The sequence below is a fragment of the Callorhinus ursinus genome, unplaced genomic scaffold (assembly GCF_003265705.2).
Source record: "Callorhinus ursinus isolate GAN/ISIS: 27379988/994484 unplaced genomic scaffold, GSC_fseal_2.0 scaffold8, whole genome shotgun sequence".
Lineage (NCBI taxonomy): Eukaryota > Metazoa > Chordata > Mammalia > Carnivora > Otariidae > Callorhinus > Callorhinus ursinus.
Genome location: NW_027397070.1, coordinates 72,999,285 through 73,017,096, shown reverse-complemented (window position 1 = coordinate 73,017,096; position 17,812 = coordinate 72,999,285). Strand labels below are relative to the sequence as shown.

The 17,812-nt window shown below is 68.0% G+C and overlaps 3 protein-coding genes across 6 annotated transcripts in view; all 3 read right to left on the bottom strand.

Moving 5' to 3' along the window:
* TEDC1 (tubulin epsilon and delta complex 1) overlaps positions 1 to 1,466 on the bottom strand; it is an 11,119-nt gene extending 9,653 nt beyond the window's left edge. Inside the window, exons 1-3 of one of the 3 annotated variants that reach the window (XM_073895981.1) lie at positions 1,378 to 1,466; positions 148 to 479; positions 1 to 60 (exon numbers count right to left, since the gene is read on the bottom strand). The exon at positions 1 to 60 is cut by the window's left edge and continues 91 nt beyond it. In XM_073895981.1, coding sequence (XP_073752082.1) covers positions 1 to 60; positions 148 to 288 — 201 coding nt within the window. In that variant the 5' untranslated portion in view covers positions 289 to 479; positions 1,378 to 1,466. Of the gene's footprint in view, positions 61 to 147; positions 480 to 597; positions 1,199 to 1,226; positions 1,323 to 1,377 lie in introns of those variants that run through there. The other 2 variants (XM_073895980.1, XM_073895979.1) reach the window with 2 other exon arrangements.
* Positions 1,467 to 2,662: 1,196 nt separating this feature from the next.
* LOC112821965 (cysteine-rich protein 1) lies at positions 2,663 to 4,280 on the bottom strand. Its single transcript, XM_025869234.2, has 5 exons — positions 4,128 to 4,280; positions 3,166 to 3,260; positions 3,033 to 3,090; positions 2,907 to 2,953; positions 2,663 to 2,790 (listed from the first exon to the last, which is right to left on the bottom strand). Exons 1-4 carry the CDS (start codon positions 4,165 to 4,167, stop codon positions 2,913 to 2,915), a joined length of 234 nt encoding a protein of 77 aa, XP_025725019.1. The 5' UTR covers positions 4,168 to 4,280; the 3' UTR covers positions 2,663 to 2,790; positions 2,907 to 2,912.
* A 6,834-nt stretch (positions 4,281 to 11,114) lies between these two features.
* On the bottom strand, positions 11,115 to 16,163 carry CRIP2 (cysteine rich protein 2). Of its 2 annotated transcripts, none has more exons than XM_073895978.1 (8): positions 16,007 to 16,163; positions 13,097 to 13,191; positions 12,957 to 13,014; positions 12,478 to 12,618; positions 12,325 to 12,393; positions 12,149 to 12,243; positions 11,852 to 11,927; positions 11,115 to 11,774 (listed from the first exon to the last, which is right to left on the bottom strand). In XM_073895978.1, exons 1-8 carry the CDS (start codon positions 16,047 to 16,049, stop codon positions 11,707 to 11,709), a joined length of 645 nt encoding a protein of 214 aa, XP_073752079.1. In that variant the 5' UTR covers positions 16,050 to 16,163; the 3' UTR covers positions 11,115 to 11,706. The 2 variants fall into 2 exon arrangements, with proteins under 2 accessions (XP_073752079.1, XP_025726209.1); XM_025870424.2 differs by having other exon boundaries at positions 11,852 to 11,909.
* Positions 16,164 to 17,812: the final 1,649 nt, after the last annotated feature.

The window sequence follows — 17,812 nt, the reverse complement described above, 5'->3', positions numbered from 1 at the left end:
GGCGCCGTCGGCGGGCAGCGGCGAGAGCACGCGGAAGAGCAGCTGCCAGAGCGCCGGGGCCTGGAGGGATCAAAGAGCGGCATTCAGCGGGGCCGGCCGCCTCCCTGCGTCCGCCCGGGCCCCCGCCGCCTGCCCCGCGGGCCTCACCGCCTCCGGACGGTCGAACTTGGCGCGGCGGAAGATCTCGGGGCTGGGCCCGGCGGGCAGCGTCTGACTCAGCGCGGCGATGGCCTCGGGCAGGGCCCCGACCGCATCTCCCCGGTGCCCCCGGAGCCGCCGCCGCCCCATGCAGCCGGCTTCCCTCGGATCGCGCGCCGCGGCCGCCGGGAACTCCCGGCGTCCAATCACCGCGCAGGTGCCGTCCCTGCTGGGCCGTCGCCCAGTCACCGAGCGGGCGGGGGCACGCCTCCAGCGCCGGCCCAATGAGCGGTGCCCAGGCCTTTGAGTGCAGTCTGTTCTGTCCAGTGTGGAGGCATTTCCTGTGCGGCAGAGACCAGTTGGCGTCGATAGCTCCGCGGGGTCCACCCTTGCGGCCCAATCGCGTCGACACCCGACACCCGCCTAGCTCAGACCCCACCAATCAGCGCCTCAGCCAACCTTGAGCCAAAAGGCAGCCTAGGAACCGCCGGAGTGCCCGCGGCCCCGCTCCGGGCGCCCCCTGCGGCCGGGAACGCAGCGCAGCCGGGCGCCACCGACCCGCGCGGGAGCCCCTCGGCTTCCGCGAAGCCCGGCCCGGCCGGCGCGCCAGGGGCTCCTGCGGGATGCGGGCGGCCCCCTCCGCACCCCAAGCCCACACCCGGACTCCGGCGCTGGCCCCCCGGCCTGGCTGCGCTGCACGCTGAGCCGCTCCTTCCGCAGCCGCCTCGGCGCGGCCACTGGCAGAGCAGTCTGGCGGCTGTCGGACGCGGTGCTCGCCGCCGCTGTGGCGGCGGTCCCAGAGCCCGGCAGTGCGCACGGACGCCCCGGCGCGTGAAGGAACCCGGGCGCGCAGCGCTGCCGCGTGTCTACGGTGCGCGCGCGAGATGCCCCAAACGGCAGATGGCCCGCACGGACGGCGCTCGGGCACCAGGGACGGCTGCAGAGCCCTGCGCATTGGTTAAAGCCGGCGAGCCGCACGGGAGAATTTTGAATGTGTGGCGTGTAAATTACACCTCCCCGAAGCGGTGGAAGGGACCGAGCTGCCAGCCCTGCCCATGCACCCCTCCACCCGCCGGCCGTGGCCACACCTGCAGGAAGTGCGTCCGGGCGGGTCCCGGCGGCCCGGCCCCGGTCCTCACCTTCGCCCGCTTCCCTCTGGGGCACTGCCGGCTACTACCGCAACCTCCCAGGAGGCCCCGCCCCCGTGGAGCCGCTCACCTCCCCCTCCCCGGCCCCCACCTTCGGCCCCCTTCAGCTCGGCCCGGTCTGGTCTCCGCAGGCCACTCTGCGGACGCCAGGTGGAGTGCCCTGGGGCCTTCAGGATAAAGACCACATTCTTGACCCACCCGCCCAGCCCACCAGCCCCTCTCTCTGGGCCTTCCATCAGAAGCGCTTTTCTCCACCTGGTCCTGACCCCCTCCGCCCGCAGGCGTCAGATCTCAGCACTCATCCTGCATCTGCCCCACCTGGCTGCGAGCTACACCAGAGCCCAGCCCCAGAACCGGTAGGAGGCAGGAGCCTTGTTCAGCCCTGCCCCTCCCAGCACTTGGTGCAGATTTTCCTGTGTACCCAGACTCCTCACTCTGGCACAACACCCCTCTGAATCTCCAAGCCCCCAGCCCCCACCCTCCCACTGTCCACTGAGAAACCCTGCCTCACCTTAGCACCATCTGTTCCTTCCCACCCGGTCCCTGCAGATGAACTCTGGCTCCCACCTCTTGGAGTTCTGTAAGTCACCCAGTAACCTAGCCCCACCCTACAAGTGGCCCTTGAGACCCCTCAACAGACTGTCCAGCTCAGGCCTGCAGCAGGGCCGACGCCTGGGAGGGGTGGCCCTCTGCCAGGGCTGGAGTCTGAGTGGCCGGGGGGGGGGGGGGGGGCTCTGAGTGAGGCCCAGTCTGCAGATGCTGCCAGAATTGACATGGGAGTTTCCAGAAAGCCCCCAACTATGCAGGCCCAGCCAGTCCTCCAATTCTCCATTTAGTGGCTGGCCACTCAGTACTGGGGGGGAGAAGGGGGGCTGTCCAAGTGCATGCTCCAGCAGGAACGTGGCTGGCCTGGTCCATCCAGGCCGGTGGGTTAGGGGAAAGGGTGGGGCAGGAAGTGGAGAGAGCAGGCGACGACTCCCCACCACAACCCCCCCAGAGCTCAAAAACGGAACCAGGGTGAGCACAGCTGATTCACCCTGTGGCCACCAACCACTGACTCTTGGGCCTCATGTTGACCCTCCCTCTTGGGCACATCCCAGAACCTCTGGAGGTCTGGGGCATTTGCGGAGCTGGGCGCTGGAGAGTTGAGCCACATGGGGCCTTCCAGGGTGGCCAGCCGCCTGCCTTGTAGAGGAAGCTTCAGGCTGCGTGGCCCCCAGCACAGCACCCCGCCAGGGCGATGGGCAGCAAGGCCGGCTGCCGCAGGAAGAGCCAGGGGCCCTGGGAGGGCTTGGAGACGGCCGCAGCCCCCTCCTCCAGCCCTCCCCCCCCCCCCCCCCCCCCCCCCCCCCCGCCTCCACACACGAGGGCAGGGCTTCTGAGTGTTCAGCTTTATTGAGGGCATGGGAGCCGACAGGGGGCCCCGGGGGCCTGGGGATAAGGCCTGCAATCAGCCTGGAAGGGCAGTGGCCCGGTGGGCAGCCAGGGATAGCGTTTCCATGACCTGCGCAGAGAGAGACAGAGACAGAGGTGAGTGCAGGCCCAGTGAGCAGTCACACTGCATTCGGGCGTGGGGGGACCATCCCAAAGGCCTGATGGTCTGGGCTGGGGGAGATGTACCTGGGTTTACTTGAAAGTGTGACTCTCAGCTCCACCCCGCCCAAAGCCTGCAGACAAAACGAGTAGGCAGGTTAGGGGTGGCCAGGGGCTGGGTGGGGGGCCAGGCCAGGGGCCGGGGAAGCATACCTTTAGGCCCGAACATGGAGGCATAGCAGGGGTGGTTGCAGTAAGGCTTGCCTTCATGCTGCAGAGAGAAGGGCCATGAGGCGCTGTCCACCCTCACCCTGCACCCCTGCTGCCCTCCAGGCCCCACACCTACCTCAGCGTGGCCCCCTGATGTCAACGTCTTTCCACATTTCTCACACTTAAGGCAAGGCCGATGCCAGTCCTTCCCCAGAGAGGTCACCCGCTCAGCTGCAGAGGCACAGACAGCACCCCCCCACCCCCAGTATGAGACCCTGCTCTGGGGTCACAGGGCACACACACCAGCCTTCACCAGTTGCCTCTGCCCTTGGTCTCACCCATGCCCGCCTGGTGGCCCACCCCGGGTCTCAGCCCTGTGCCCCGTCAGTAGGGAGGGGCATCTCCAGTCCCCTAGGCCAAACAAACGGGAGGGGGCGCTGGGTGGTACTGCAGGAGGAGGCCTCGAGGGCCAGGGGTGGTGGCCTGGGTGACCCGCCGTGGTGTAGTGGGTGGGGAGCACAGGGCGCCCTTCTCAGGGGCGAAGGCGGGAGAGACACTTCCCACTTCCTCCCGCCTCTCCCCTGGGTGGGCCCCGGGGCGCGGGACAGGGAGGCTGCACCCGGTCCACAGCGCGCCCGGGATCACGCCTCGGGCGCCGGTTTCCGCCTCTGTTTCTACTTAGCGATGGGAGGGGCGACTAGAACGCAGCGTTTCTCCCTCGGTCGCGCGGTCCCCTCCCAGGGCACGCCGAGGGGGGACGGGAGAGCTGGGGAGCCCCAGCGACCGGGAGACCCGGAGAAGGAGCACCCAGACAAGGGGAGACCCAGCGGGACCGAGAGGAAGAGACAGCGGGGCGGAGACACCGAATCAGCAGAGGCAGAGGGCCATCCCACGCCGGGGTCCTGACCCGCGCACCCAGGCGGTGGGCGGCAGGGCTGAAGTGTCGGCTCTCGGCACGCAGCCCCAGGGTCCCCCGGCGTGCCCGGCCCTCCGGAGAGGCCCGGCCGGGTCGTCCCTGGGCCGCGCTTCCTAGTGGGGGCGGCGCGGGGCGGCGCGCTCCCGGCCGGGGGTGAGCTGGGGTAGGCGGGGAGCGCTCACCAAAGTACACCTCCTTGTCGCACTTGGGGCACTTAGGCATGGCGGCTGGGGGTCCCGCGCGGACGTCTGGGCAGGAGCAGACAGGAGAGCTGGACTGGGTGGGTCCGGCCGGGCGCGCGCCTTTCAAGGACCCCCAAGACCCCGCCCCTTTGAGACCCGCCCTTCGAGACCCGCCCCCTGAGTCCGGGATCTGGACCCAAGGACCTGGGTTCCAGGCCAATCAGCTAAGAAAGGTCATCTGGTCCACCCCCACCTTCGGGCTGCACCCGGGCCTAGCCGACTACCGAGCGGGGGTGGGGTGGGGTGGGGTCGGGGGGGCGTGTCCAGGGAGCGCTCGGGATCCGTGGGGATGTACTGAAGGGGCGGGGATCCTCCCGGGGCTGCAGCCCCGCCACTCGCCTAAGGTCCAGGATCTAGGGAAGGGGCTCCCCAGCCCTAGTCCCAGCCCGCCGGCACGTGCCCGAGCCCCCAGATATTTGGGAGCCAGGGAGGGGACGAGTCACCGCCAAAATGCAAATAGATGCAAACCAGCGTGGGCGAACTTCTCCCCACACACTTTGACCCGACCCTGTCCCAGACAGAGAGTTGGGGACAAATTACCAGGGACGTCTCAGCCTGGTAGCCCCCCAAAACTGCCCGCCGGCCTTAAGCACACGTGGAGCCAGGAGGCCCGCCGCTCCCCAGTTCCCCATCCCCACGGGACATCCCGGGCTCTTCGAGCCCCCCACCCCCGCCGCTGCCTGGGAAGACCATTGGACAGCAGCCCGGGGAATTTAGAAGAGGGGACTCCGAGACGGGGAGTCCCCTCCCTCCGCGGTAACAGCGATCCGTGCGGGGGCGGGGACCTTTGCTGGGGATGGTGGACGCGGCCACGTCCAGGGCATCTCGTGTAGGGAGGGCTCCTTATCTCTGCGGGAAGCGCCCCAGCGGGCACGGCGGGAGTGGCTCCTGTCCGCCGCCCAGGGCAAGTGGGGGCTGGTGCCAGGTGGAGACAGTCCGACACCCTGGGAGAGGGCCCAGGGGCGCGGTGGGGTCTCCCACCCTCCTTTTAGCCCAGGCCTGGGTGGGTGGAGTAGGGCATTGCTTCTCTGAACCGTCCTCCCTCCTGGTCGCTGGCAGCCAGTCCACCTTCCCCCCCTCCACTGGGGAGGGGCCGTCCCCCCTCTCTGAGGACCCTTCACCTCCCCTCTCAGAGGCCCACACCCAGCTTCTTGGCTCTTGGGCGCCTACTCCGCTTCTCTGTCAGTCCAGGCCCCAGCGAATCTGCTCCTGCCCTTCCTCCCCTTTGTCCGCGGCCCCTCCCTTCAGCTACCATCATCTCCCCATGACACACCCGTCTCTCAAAACAAGAGGGCTCAGCGCCTCTCCAGGCCCCATCTTCATGGAGACCATCCTCTAACAGGACCCAGGGGCTCCTGGCCTCCCCACAAAGGCACTCAGCCCTGACAGCACCCAGTGCCTCCAACCTCACCCTCCCTAAAGCCCACCTACCCCCCATAGGCCCCTTGCCTGGCACTGGGAGAGGGGAGGGAAACCGTGGGTGCCCCCATCCCCCGCACCCCCGTGGGGTCTGGCTTGGGGTGAGGGTGGCAGCCCCCGGGGTTTAAGGGCCAAACCCCCTGTGAGGATGGCACACCAGACCCCACACCCTCATGCCCTGCTCCTCACGCTTCCCTCCAGTTGCCCCCTGCTCCCCGGGACCCCCTTTCTGAGGCCACAGCTCTGCCCCCACCTGGACTCGGCAAGCCCTGGCGTCTGCAAGGCTTGCACCACATCCCAGAAACCCTCAGTGGCTGGCTGCCCATTGCCCTCGGGAGCTGGGGGGTGCAGCCCATGTACTGGCGGAGCCCACAGACTCCCTGCCATGGACACTGGCCTGCTCCAGCCTTGAAGCCTCGACGCTGTCACGTCTGTGCCCGGCGCTGGAGCACCTCAGCATGGGTTCTGCAGGTAAGACCACCAGCCCAGCCTCCCCCACCACCCCTGCCAGTCCCTCGGTGTGTCCCTGGCCTGCGCCCAATGCTGCTGCAGACTGGTGGGGGTAACTGGGGTGGGTCCTGACTTCCCTCACCTCCTGGCTCCAGATCTGGGGAAGAGCAGGAGAGCGGAGGGCGAGGCAGAGGGACTCACAGAAGCACAGACACAGCAGGGGACAGAAGTGTAGACAGGCCAGAGAGGCAGGGGCGGCTGCAGGACGCCAAGGGCCCTAAGGCCCAAGACCACTGGTGAGGCAGGGGTGGGGGGTGGGCTTCTGTCACAGTGGACCCCGGGGCTCTGGCCACACTGGTCACACGTACCCCCTTGCAGCTTCCTGAGAAGGCTGCCCTGCAGGGGTGCGCTGGGCGGAGGCCTGGGCTCCAGGCAGGGCTGCCTCCACCTCTAGCAGGATGCTGGACCACGCACGGGGTGCTGGCTGCGTGCACGTGGGTCCTGCTGTCCGCGGACACGGCTGTGTATGAGTGCATCTGTCTGGGTATCCCAGCTGCCTTGCCATGTTTCCCCATCCAGCCCACACCCCCAGCCCACCTGCAGGCTCCAGGCAGGTGGGGCCGGGAGCCAGCCCTGCCTGCTTCTCCACCCACCCCGTCCCAGGGATGCCCCGCCTCACTGTGACCACAACCCCGCCCACCATAGGGGAGCCCCCCCTTTGAAAACTGGGGTGATGAGGTTCTTGCCAGCTTTCCTTGTTGTTGTTTCCCGTTGCCATGGTCACAGGACTGCAGAGTGAGGGGTGGATGCCAAAGGGGGCCAAGGGCCATGTGACTGGCCCTCTCGTTGGTACACAGCACAGTTGTTCCAGACACTCAGACACACTCTCACGCACACACACACTCACACTCGCTGAAACCCTCCCAAATCGTCAGCCACAGACTGGCATGCTCCTCCAATCCCCCCGAGCTCCCCAACCATCTTGCCTGCCTGTGAGGATGGGACCCCCTCAGCAGCAGCAGCCCCCATCACCCCCCAGACTCTATGTCCAGGCGCACCCCCATCTCAGGCTTGCCTGGGTACCAGTCGGGGCCCCAACAGCCTACCTGGAGACCTGGGCCCCACCGCGTGCAAGACCTCCTGCTCCCATCAGCTCACCTGGCTCCAGATGCACCTGTGGCCCAGGCGGTCAACCTGACCGAGAACCCCCAGCCAGTTCAAGACCTAAATCTACCCTGCCCAGACTTCCACCCCTCACCCCACTCCTCTGGGGGTGCGGTTGGCCTTTGTTACCTGAACAAATGGAGGACACAGGGAGCCTCCTCTAATGTGCCCTGCTCCCTCGCCCCTCCCAATGCGGCCAGCAGGCACAGGGGCTGTGTCTGGAGCCTGAGGGACAAAGTGGCCAGGTCAGAGCAACTCAGCTGCTTGCCCCAGGCTGCCTCTGCCCAGAAGGCCCCGCCTGGCACCAGAACAGCATGAGGGCACCCCAGGACCCTGAGACCTGGGGGAGGCAGCGGTGGGGTTCTGGGTGCACCAACCGAGGCCCCCTCTGTCTGCTCACCCTTCCCTCTGCACACCCCCATGGCCTTTCCTGTCCATGCACCGCCCAGGCCTGGCTGGGGACCCAGATGGCAACCCAGAGGGACCTGCCCTGCAGGACAATTGCGGACAGGGCCCAGAGGCAGCTCCCCAGCAGTGCTTGGGCTCCAGGCACCTGAGAACCAGTGAAGGCAGGGCCGGACCCCAGTGACCACGGAGGAATCCACCCGTGGGGCCGGCCACCCACCCCCACTGGTAAAATTGTGCTGCTGGAGCTGGACAGCCCCTCCTGCACTCCCTCCCTCTGCCGTCTGTGGTACTTGCTCTGGCCTCCTCCACCATCCTCCAAGCCCCCACCTCCCAGTGCCCCAGTCACCAGGCCCCTTCCTCAATGTGGACAAGTGGGGCTGTGGACAGGTGTAAGGTTGTTCCCTCCTAAGGCTGAATGGCCAAATGCCCCGGGGCAACTGCTGGGCTCTCTCTCCAGTGTCCACCCCCTGCCCCTCCCCCAGGCTCGGCTGAGTCATGGACACTCAGACATTCCCAGGGCCTATTTTCAGCTGCTTGTCCCCCGGGACCCCCTGTCTGCTCTGAGGTTCCTGCCCCCGAGTGGGTCTGCTGAGCCCTGGACGGCCCCTCCTTGCCCCCTCAGACGCTGCACTTTCCCAGAAGGACTCTGCTCCTGTCCACCCGGGCCTCACCCAGGACAGGTGAGAGGGCAGTGCCCTCTTGGAAGCAGGAGTGGCATGCAGACACAACCTTGAGCTCCCTCCGGCAGCCCTGCCTGGGATCCACAGTCTGGCCAGATCGGGTGACTCCTCCTCTCCCTGAAGGCTGAGCCTTGTTCCAAGAATCTAAGTCCTGGAGCCAAAGCCCATGCAGATTCTAGCCTCACCAGAGTCCAGCGGCTGAGCCTTTTCATGGGCCCCGAGCCCCCTCCCCCCACTCCGGGAAGCCAGCCAAGCCCTGGGAAAATGTACTGCCTACACCTGGTTGTCCGGGTCCCCTGCCAGTCTTCACCTGGCCCAGCCCCCAGCAGTCCACCGATTCCTTGACACTCAGCCCCCGGGGGCCGCAGCTGGTGGCCAGTGAGCGGGTGCTTAGAACCAGGGACAGAAAGCAGTCCTGCCCCCCTCCAACAGTCCCAAGGAAATTCAGGGGGGCTAGCCTGAACTGGGTGGGGTCCTCAGGGAGCCTCCAGCTGGGGAAGGGCTGCTGAGGGCTGATGCTGGGGGTCACTGACCCAGGGGAACCTGGGCAGGGCCTGGAGGGAGCTGGGCTAGGGATCCAGGACCCGGGAATCTGGGATCTGGACCTCAGGGAAGTGGGGGCAGAGGGAGGTGCAGGCAGAGCAGGCCCCACAGCAACTGGGGACACCAGCCAGGGCCAGCCAGGGCCACCCTGTCCCAGGTCAGAGGTGGAAGGCACACCACCTTGGAGGGGCAGGGCTTTCCGAAGCTCTAGAAGCCCGGACTGGTGGGAGGTGGGGTTCAGTTGGGGAGCAGGTCGGTGAAGCAGGCCTGGGCGCCATGCGCAGCCCTGGGCTTCTGGACGGGGAAGGAGGCTGTTAGATGGCATTTCAGAGCCGCCTCACCGGCTGGCATGGAATGGAGGGGTGGAGGTGGAGGCCGGGCGAGGGGCAGCGGCCCAGGCGAGCGCCAGAGCACACAGGCCCATTCCCGCGACCCCTGCAACTTGCCGGAGCGTCGGGGGCTGCGGGCGTCGGAGGGGGCACCTGCCTTGTCGGGGCGTCTTGGGGCTGGCGCCACCGAGGTGGTCCCGGCAGCGCAGGGGCACGGGCTGTCCCACCGACACGCCTAGCGATGCGCGCCCGACCCAGGGGAGCGGCACCGCCCCGGTTTCCATGGCAACCGCTGGGACACAAACAAGGCAGCGCGTCATCCTCGGCCCGCAGGAAGTGGGACGCGCCTTCCCCCGCCAGCGCCGGAGGCCGGGGCGCAGTGTGTCCCGGGCGGGGCCGGGGTTCGTCTTCCCTGAGGCGATCCCTGCCCCTCACCCCGCGCTGCCAAGCGGGCTTTCACCCACAAGAGGCCGCGGCCGCTCTGGGTTTGGGGAAAGGGCGCACTGCCTACCACGTCTCCTCCCCACATAGTTTCCACTGGAGGCTCCCGAGGGAGGGCCCGAGCTGTGCCCTTAGCAGCTCCCCACGCAGCAGGGGGCAGGAATTTCCCGTCCAACACCATAGCTAGGGTGGGCAGCCTGTGCTCAGGAAGTCTGGAATCTTCCCCAAATGTCCCCCCCCCCCCCCCCCCGGAAGGCAGGCCCGGCCGGGGGGGGGGGGCTTTTTTCTGGGGTTGCCCCCAAGTCCCCGTACCTGCCTGGGGTGGACGCTGGCTGCCCCTGGGGTACCTGCTCCAGTGTCGTACCCACCCCCCCCCACCGCAGGCCACTTGCCCAGCACATTCTGGCTGCATTCCCAGGCTGGCCAGCTGGGAGGAGACACTGCTGCCCACAGTGGGCACCTGGATTGGACTGCCTAGAAGGAAGGCGACCTGGCGTTGCTGGACACTGGAGCCAGCCGATCCACCCCCAGGGACACGGATGGCTGTTCGCAGGACAATGGCCACTGCATCCAGCTCGGCTAGGTCTGAGCCAGTGGACTGGGGGGTGGGCCAGGGAGGGGCCAGTGCCAGGGGCTGGGGCACAGGGAGCTGGTCCTGGGGAGCAGGGTACATGAGCCCGGAAGGGCCAGGGTGGGTCCGCCTGGTTTCTGCCCCAGCGCCAAGAAAGAGAAGCTACGCCCTCTGGTGGGTTGTCCAGGAGCGGCAGATAAAGGGAACAGGCCGTGAGGAGGGGCTCCTGGCAGTAGCCAAGGGGTCCTGGTTCAAAGGGCAGAGCCGGGACTGCCTGGGGAGGCTGGGGGTGACTCCATTATCACTGCAGACCCAGACACGGGGACACTGGTTAGGCGGGAGCACCTGAACAGGGGCACTCGAGCCTCACGTCCTGGCCTTCAGACTGCCCGCGTTCTGCCCCGGCTAGTGCTGAAGCACAGAGACCGGTCTCATCTGACCACTCCCCTCCCCCATCCAAGCCACTGCACTTCCGGGCTCAGTTCTGGACTGAAGGCCCACCTTGTCCCTGCCTGCCACTGCCCAGCTCCCTGCTCTCCCGAAGAGGACCCCTCCTCTGGCCCCCTGCCCCGTCCCCCACGTGCCAGGCCCTGGGCTCTTTCCCGAGGCTGACCCCTCCCTTGCCGTGGGTCTCTGACAGATCCAGGCGTCTCCTGGCAGTTCTGGGGACCAGGACCCCAAGCCCAGAGTGCTTGCCATGCTCCCACCTCTACGTGGCCTGGTCCCCATCTCAGCTGCCTTTCCAACTTAGTGTTGGTGCCACAGCCTAAACCAGAGTTTCCCTGCCTCCCACCCACCCCTGCCCACCTTGGGAACAGGACCCCACCCCCACCAGGTGTCGGGAGCATCTGGGGATGGCCCAAGAGATGCTGTCCTGGATTCACATCCATCCCACAACCAGACACACAGCGCTCGGGCCCCCAGCCCTCAAACCTTTTATTGACAGTCTCAGCAGGTTAGTGTGAGCCACGTGAGGGTGTCAGACAAGCGCTTGCAAGGCAGTGTGGGTGTGGGACGTGGGCGGCGGGCTCCTGGCAGGGACACCCTCAGTCGGCCCAAGCAACACCGTGAAGAGCATGGCTGTGGCCCTCACCGGCAAGGGGAGCAGAAAGAACACTGTGGGGCAGGGCTGGGGCAGCAGGAGGGGAGAGAGGGATGGCCACCTCAGAGAGACCCACCCAGGGCCACGGAGACACACACACAAGGGACACACAGGGACACATGGGTCCATGCGGACACAGAGCCATGAAGACACAAAAGAGGATCGGGGGCGGGGGGGGGGGGGGGAGGCAGACACACCCAGATAAACGGGGGCGGGCGGGCCTGGTCTAGAGACAGCCCAGCGGGGTCCCCTCCCCCACAACACGCAGGCCCTGGGCTTGCAAGGCAGGATGAGCCGAGGAGGACGGGACAGCTAGCTGCTGTCCCTCACGGGGCCAGGCGGTGGGCTCCGGAGCAGGGGCCGGCAGGGGGCGGATGGGCCCATGCCCCTGGGAGCGGGGGCTGCTGCAGGCCTAGGGCTGCACTTTGCCCTCTGGGTCTCTGTCGTAGATGTAGCTGCCGACAGCTCCAGTGTTCACCCCTGCAGGCAAAGGCGCAAGGTGGTCGGGCGCCGTGGGGTCAGGGCGCCCGAAGCCCCGCCCTCCCAGCCACACTCACCCTTGGGTCCGAAGAGTATTCCGTAGCAGGGCTTGTGGCAGTAGGGCTGGCCATCGTGCTGGGGGCAGAACGGGGACTGAGCGGGGACTCCAGTCCTCCCCCCCCAGCCCCCCCAGGCCCCCTCCCCGCCCCACTCTCCCGGTGGAGAGGGAGGGGCCTCGGAGCATCTGTGCACCCGCGGGCCCCCACTCTGGCCGCCAGGGGGCAGCACCCACCCGCGGGTCGCGCGCACGCGCGCGCGCGCGCAGCCCCCCCCCCCACCAGCCCCTCCTGGGCGCGGGCGCTCCCGCCCCTCACCTCCGCGTGTCCGCCTGGAGTGAGTGTCTTCCCACAGCGCTCACAGCGCAGGCACGGGCGGTGCCAGTCCTTGCCCAGGGAGGTCACCTTCTCGGCTGGGAAGGGGGAGAGACGGTGAAGCTGGGGACCCTGCCGGGCAGACCCCCCAGGGGCTGCTGCGGGGCGGAGTCACTCACCAAAGTAGACCCTCTTGTTGCAGCGAGGACACATGTTGGGTTCCCCCGTGAACGTGGTGACGCTGGAGGCTGGGGGAAACACCGCGAGGGGCAGCCCGAGTCAGGGCGCGGCCGCAAGGACGCCCCTCCTCCCCCACACCGAGCCCAGCCCACCTTTGCTGGGCCCCTTGGGAGGACCGCTGGCCTTGCGCTCCTCAGCCCGGACCACAGGCACCTCGATGGGGCCAGTGACCTGAGGTCCTTCGGCGGAGGGCTTCTCATAGATGTAGGAGCCCGCGCCTCCGATGTTCACACCTGTGGGGAGCTAAACGCTGCGGTGGGGGGGAGGGGTGGCCAGCGGCCACGCCCACCCCCAGCCCCCACACCCCATCCACCTTCTCAGAAAAGGGCCCTCCGCAGCCCACTCTATAGGGTCAGGACCCCCCACCCCGAGGGTGCCGGCCGGCCGGGTAGATTTCTGAGGACATGGAGGATGCTCGAATTTCAAGGGTGGAAGGGTTGTGGGGGAGGGTCGAGAGCGGGCAGGGGGGGAAGGGGCCAGGGGGCTGTGTGGGTCCAGGGTGCACGCTGGCCGCCCCTCCTGGTGCCCTCCTGGTGCCAGTTCTCAGGCTGAGGAGGGGGACCAAGCTCACCTTTGGGCCCAAAGAGCGTGGCATAGCACGGCTTGTGGCAGAACGGCTTCCCGTCGTGCTGGGCAGAGGAGCACCGAGTGAGGGCTGGCCCACTGCCCACAGCCCTGCTCCCCGCCCCCAGCCCCAGGGGAGGGGCTCACCTCGGCGTGGCCCCCGGGGGTCAGCGTCTTGTTGCAGCGCTCACACTTGAGACAGAACTTGTGCCAGTCCTTGCCCAGAGAGCTCACCTTCTCAGCTGGGGGCAGGAGGGGAAGTCAGGGCCAGGGCCCAGAGCCCTCCCATGGCAGCCGCCTCACCCCTCCTTCCACCCCACACAGGAACCCCCAGCGCCCGCTGCACGCCCTCTGCCCCTCAGGGTCCCTGCTCTCTTGCTGGGTCTAGGTCACCCTCCCACCCCAAGGATCGCTGCTGGAGCACCTGTTAGTCCTCTCCGCATCACACCTCAAACACCTGCTTCCCATTCAACACACCTGGCCCTCCCTCGCAGATTCCTGAACCCTCCTAATCGGGCCCTAAAGGAGTTGGCAGAGCCCACCGCTGAGGGGAATGGGGGGCCCCCTGTAGGGGGACTAGTGCCGTCCCCTCCCACCCCATGGGATAGAATGCCTACCTGCCTATACTCGGCTTCCTCGGGATAAGCCCTGAGAACCCCCACCCCACTGCCTCCAGCGGCTAGGGGCCCAGTCACCACCCCCCCAGCCTCCCCGCCACCACCCCGCCGGCTCACTGGGCCACCTCCTAAAGGACGGAAGTGTGGGGGGCCTCCCCAGGAGAGCACAGCAGGAAAAGGGTGGTGGAGGAGAGGGCAGGAAGAAAGGCTGGAGCCAAGCCGGAATTCCGAAGGGAAGGGGCCTGAGCAGAAGCGTCAGGGAGGAGGAGGTCAGGCGCGCTGGGCCCCTGCCACCCTGGCAGAGCCCCAAGAGGAGGCCAAGGACCAGCAGATATCTTCTGGTCCCCTCACAGAGAGTTTGCAAGCCAGGCTTCCCCGAGGGCCCCGGCAAGAGTGGGCAGGAGGGTCTGGCCAGCTCACTCCCCGCCCCCAGAGGCCCATGGGTGCTGCTGCTGGTGGCCCAGGCTCAGGGCCCTGGGTGCTGGCTCCCCACAGCCCTGGCAGAACCTGCTGGGCCCAGCCAGGCCAGGGCCAGCCTCCAGGACCCAGCCCCCACTCTCTTCCCAGAGGCAGCACAGGCTTAGATCCCCATGGCCACTCTACCCAAGCATGCTGGGACAGGCTGGTCAGCCACCCCTCCCATGTCCAAGGCGGGCTTGGGTCCCCTGGCAGCCCCGCACCCTCTCCCAGGGCTCCTGCTGGCCAGCAGCAGCCGTGGCAGCTGCAGCTCAGGGTGGCCAGAGCCATGCTGCACTGGCTAGCTCTAGCATTCAGCCATGCGGGGGCACGGGAAGGACCCTGAGACCCACTGGGTGGGTAGATGGCCGCACATTACCAGCCCAATTGGGAAGAAAGAATTGATTGGGTCTATCGGCTTAGAAGGGAGCTGGTTCCCCACTGGGCTGCACCATTGTTAAGGACACAAAGGCAAGGCATTCTGAGGTCACTCTGGGGTGTCCTGGCCCAGGTTCCACTCTGCTGAAGGGTGTTGGCTGCTGTTGGGGGGCGGGGGGGGGGAGGGGGGCCTGACTGGGGGGTGGGCCGGGTCCCAGGCCAAAGGCCCCCCCCCCCCCCCCCCCCCCCCCCCCCCCCCGCCGCCCCGCCCTCCGCTAGCGCCTTCTGCCCAGGACAGAGAAGCCTGCCGAGAGTCTGAGCTGCCTTTGTTTTCTGCTGGGAGCCAGCTACCGCCCAAGCAGGCAGAAGCGCTTTCCAGGCTGTCCACAGGACTGCCGGCCCCAGCCCCAGAGAGCCCTGAGCTGGCCTGGCTGGGGGAAGACTCGTGGGCAGTGGCGCTGGCAGGAGGACCCTAGCGCTGTCCCCTCCCCTGAGCCTTGCAGGGATGAGCCCCCTCTGGGATGGGGACCGAGGACTGGGCCAGCTCCTGGGGAGGCAGCCGGAAGCCCCTAGGCTCCCAGCCAGGCCAGAAGCACTCCAGGCCAAATCCGGTCCCTCCCCTCTGGGAACAGCAAACAACCGTCCACCTCCTTCTCCCTCCCGTGAGCAGGGAAGCCAAGTGGCTTCCTTCACCTTGGCCTTTCCCCATACCAGACACTGACGACTGCTCCCACAGTGACCAGGGAAGGGTCCCCTGTCTGCCCCCACCCTTCTGACACTGTGTGTCCCTCTATTGAGGGTGTTAGTGGGAGGATCAGGGGGCAAAGTTGGGAGCCTGGTGGCCCAGCCAAGAGAAGAGAGAGTGGCTGAGTAAGCCAGACAACCCGGAGTGAGCGCCAGGGGGTGCCGCATACCCAGGGGGCATATCGGCAGAGACCTGCTGCCCCCTCCAGTCCCGGGCTGCTGTGACCTTGAGGAGGCAGGGGTGCTCGGCCACCTGGGCTCCAGTGCCCTTTCACGCTTGTGGGGCCCCGCTTGTCATCCCACCCCACCCACAAGAAAGTCCTGGAGGAAACTCCCGCCAAGCAAGGGAGCACGTTGGGACACGCAGGAGTTAAGAGGCCAAGGTCGCCCCCGCATGGACTGAGTCCACACAGAGCCCATATCTGGCCTGGCCCGGTGTGGGCAGAGGTCGAGTTGGAGGTTGGGGGGGAGGGGTCACTGTCCCGGCCACGCTGTCCCGGCCACGTGTCCGCGGAGAAGGGCCGTGGAAAGCAGGAGCGCAACGGGAGGCTCCCACAGCGTGAGTGCGCCCCGCCCGACACCTCCCCGCTCCGCGCCGGCGAACCCCCAACCTGACCCCCAACCCGGCCTCATCCCGAGGATCGCGCACCCCCGCCCGGCCCCACCGGCCGCTGCGGGGTTCGGGCGTGGCTGCCCCCACCTCGTCCAGCTCCACCCTCCGGCCGCACCCGCGTGGGCAGCGCGGCGGGCCGGGCTCGGGGCCGCGCATCCCGGGACTGCGCATCCCGGGGCGGGGCGCGAGGCTCTGCGGCCGGGGGCTGACGGCGGAGGGCGGTGGACGCTGGTCCAGCCCAGCACTCACCGAAGTACACGGTCTTGTCGCACTTGGGACACTTGGAGGCCATGGTCGGTGCGCCCGTCGGCCCGCGCCCTCAGCCCGCGCCCGTCTCCGCGCCGCCGCCACCGCGCCGCTGCCCCGCCCCGCCCGCCGGCTGCCCGCGCACCCATTGGCTCCGCGGCCGGGGCGGGGCCTCGGGAGCCCGCTCCCCGGGTCCGGCTGGGGGCGCCGCGGGGGCGGGGGCGCACCTGCCGGGGCCGCGAGGGTGGCCCGACCTGCCAGGCGCCCCGACGCCTGTGCCTCGCCCGTGTCCATGGCAACGTCGGAGCCGGGGCGGGGCGGGAGGGGGTCTGCAGCCCCCACGGTTCCGGGGCATTCCTGGCTGTAAGGGCCTCGGCCCGGAAGGCCGGCCCCTGGACACGCAGACGGACGCCGGGCTTCGGCGCCCGGTCCCCACCCCTGGAGGACCCCACCTACCCCGCTGCGCGCCCCCCCCGCCCCGCCCCGCGTCCCTTTGTTGCTCGGTTTCTATGGCAACGGCCGCGCGGTGGGATCGGAGCCGGATTCCGGGCGGGCGCGGCCACCTGGCCCGGTCCTGGTCCTGCCCCGCCGCCCGCCCCCGCCTGACACCGTCGATGGTGCTGACGGCTAAGTGGGTGGAGGGCAGGGCGCCCATCACTTCCAAAAACAGCGGGAGAGAAACTGCTGGAAGCGGGAGAGGGGGAGGGCGCCAGGCTGTGAGGGGACCTGGGCGTGCCGCAGGCGCGGAAGGCACTGTCCCCAGGCTCTCCACCCAGGGGCGGTAGGCAAGGGGTTAGAGCCCGGGCGTGCTCGCTGTGCAGGCGCTGTGCCCCAGTGGGCTGGTACTGCTATCTTCTGCCTGCTCCCCCCTCCCCACGACTCCTGACTCCCGCCGTGGGCACCCCTCCTCTGGACCCACTAGCTCGGGGCCCAGGGCCTCTGACCTCCAGCTTCCAGGCCCCAAAGCGGCAGTGCTAGGCATCTGCCAGCACTCAGGGTCCCCCTTCCCGGGCTCCACAGTCCTTCTCCCAACAGGGGCGTTCCTGACCCCTCCCACCCCTTCCTGCCTCCATCCCCGGGGCCTGAAGAACCTGGTCCTACCCGCCCTGGGGTGGGGGATCCAGGAGGACCACTTCCTCTCCTCCCTGAGGCTCTGCCTCCCAATAAGCTCTTCCCTGGGCCTCCAGCCCAGCTGAGCCTCAAGTCCAGCAAGTGGACAGAAACCCCAAGCCCAAATGACCCCACCCAGTCTGGGCAGCTCCCTCTGAGCACCCCTTCCCCCACCCCCCTTTCCTCTGCCCCATGTACCGGCCAGGCTCCTGGGGTCAGGTGTATTTGCACACTGGAGGAGAGTCTCAGTCCCACCATCTCCAGAACCCAGACTTTCACCGCAGCCCTGCCTTGGCCCAGCTCCCTGGGGCCCCTCAACCCCCTGCACTCACACCCTATAGCCACTGCTGTTCCTGCGAGGACAACAGCCCAGAAACGTGTGGTCCCCCCACTCCAGCCTGATCTGACCAGCCTGACCAGCCCCCCTTCCCGTGCGCAGCCTGACTCTGGCCCCTTGCCAGGCAAGGCAGGAGATGGGGGCGGGGAGGCCTCAGCAGTCCTCTCTTCCTGGGCAGGATGGCCAGCCGTGGGGCTCCCCCACAGGTCAGGCATTTGCAGCCCACTCCTTGCTGAGGCTAGGCATCAGGTATCTTCTGTAAGGAGGTTATGTGTGGGAAGAGCCTGGCGCCCAGCCCTGCGGGGACAGTGATGGGGCATAGCAAAGTAAAGGCGTTGGAATGGGCCAGGCACCCCTGGGCA

Coding starts and splice junctions, on each gene's coding strand:
- LOC112821965 (XM_025869234.2), bottom strand. CDS start 4,167: ATGCCTAAGTGCCCCAAGTGCGACAAGGAGGTGTACTTTG. Junction 3,091..3,165: donor CATCAGGGGGCCACGCTGAG/GTAGGTGTGGGG, acceptor TTCTCTCTGCAG/CATGAAGGCAAGCCTTACTG. Junction 2,954..3,032: donor CTCCATGTTCGGGCCTAAAG/GTATGCTTCCCC, acceptor TTTTGTCTGCAG/GCTTTGGGCGGGGTGGAGCT.
- CRIP2 (XM_073895978.1), bottom strand. CDS start 16,049: ATGGCCTCCAAGTGTCCCAAGTGCGACAAGACCGTGTACTTCG. Junction 12,619..12,956: donor CACGCTCTTTGGGCCCAAAG/GTGAGCTTGGTC, acceptor AGCTCCCCACAG/GTGTGAACATCGGAGGCGCG. Junction 12,394..12,477: donor TCCCAAGGGGCCCAGCAAAG/GTGGGCTGGGCT, acceptor TGTTTCCCCCAG/CCTCCAGCGTCACCACGTTC.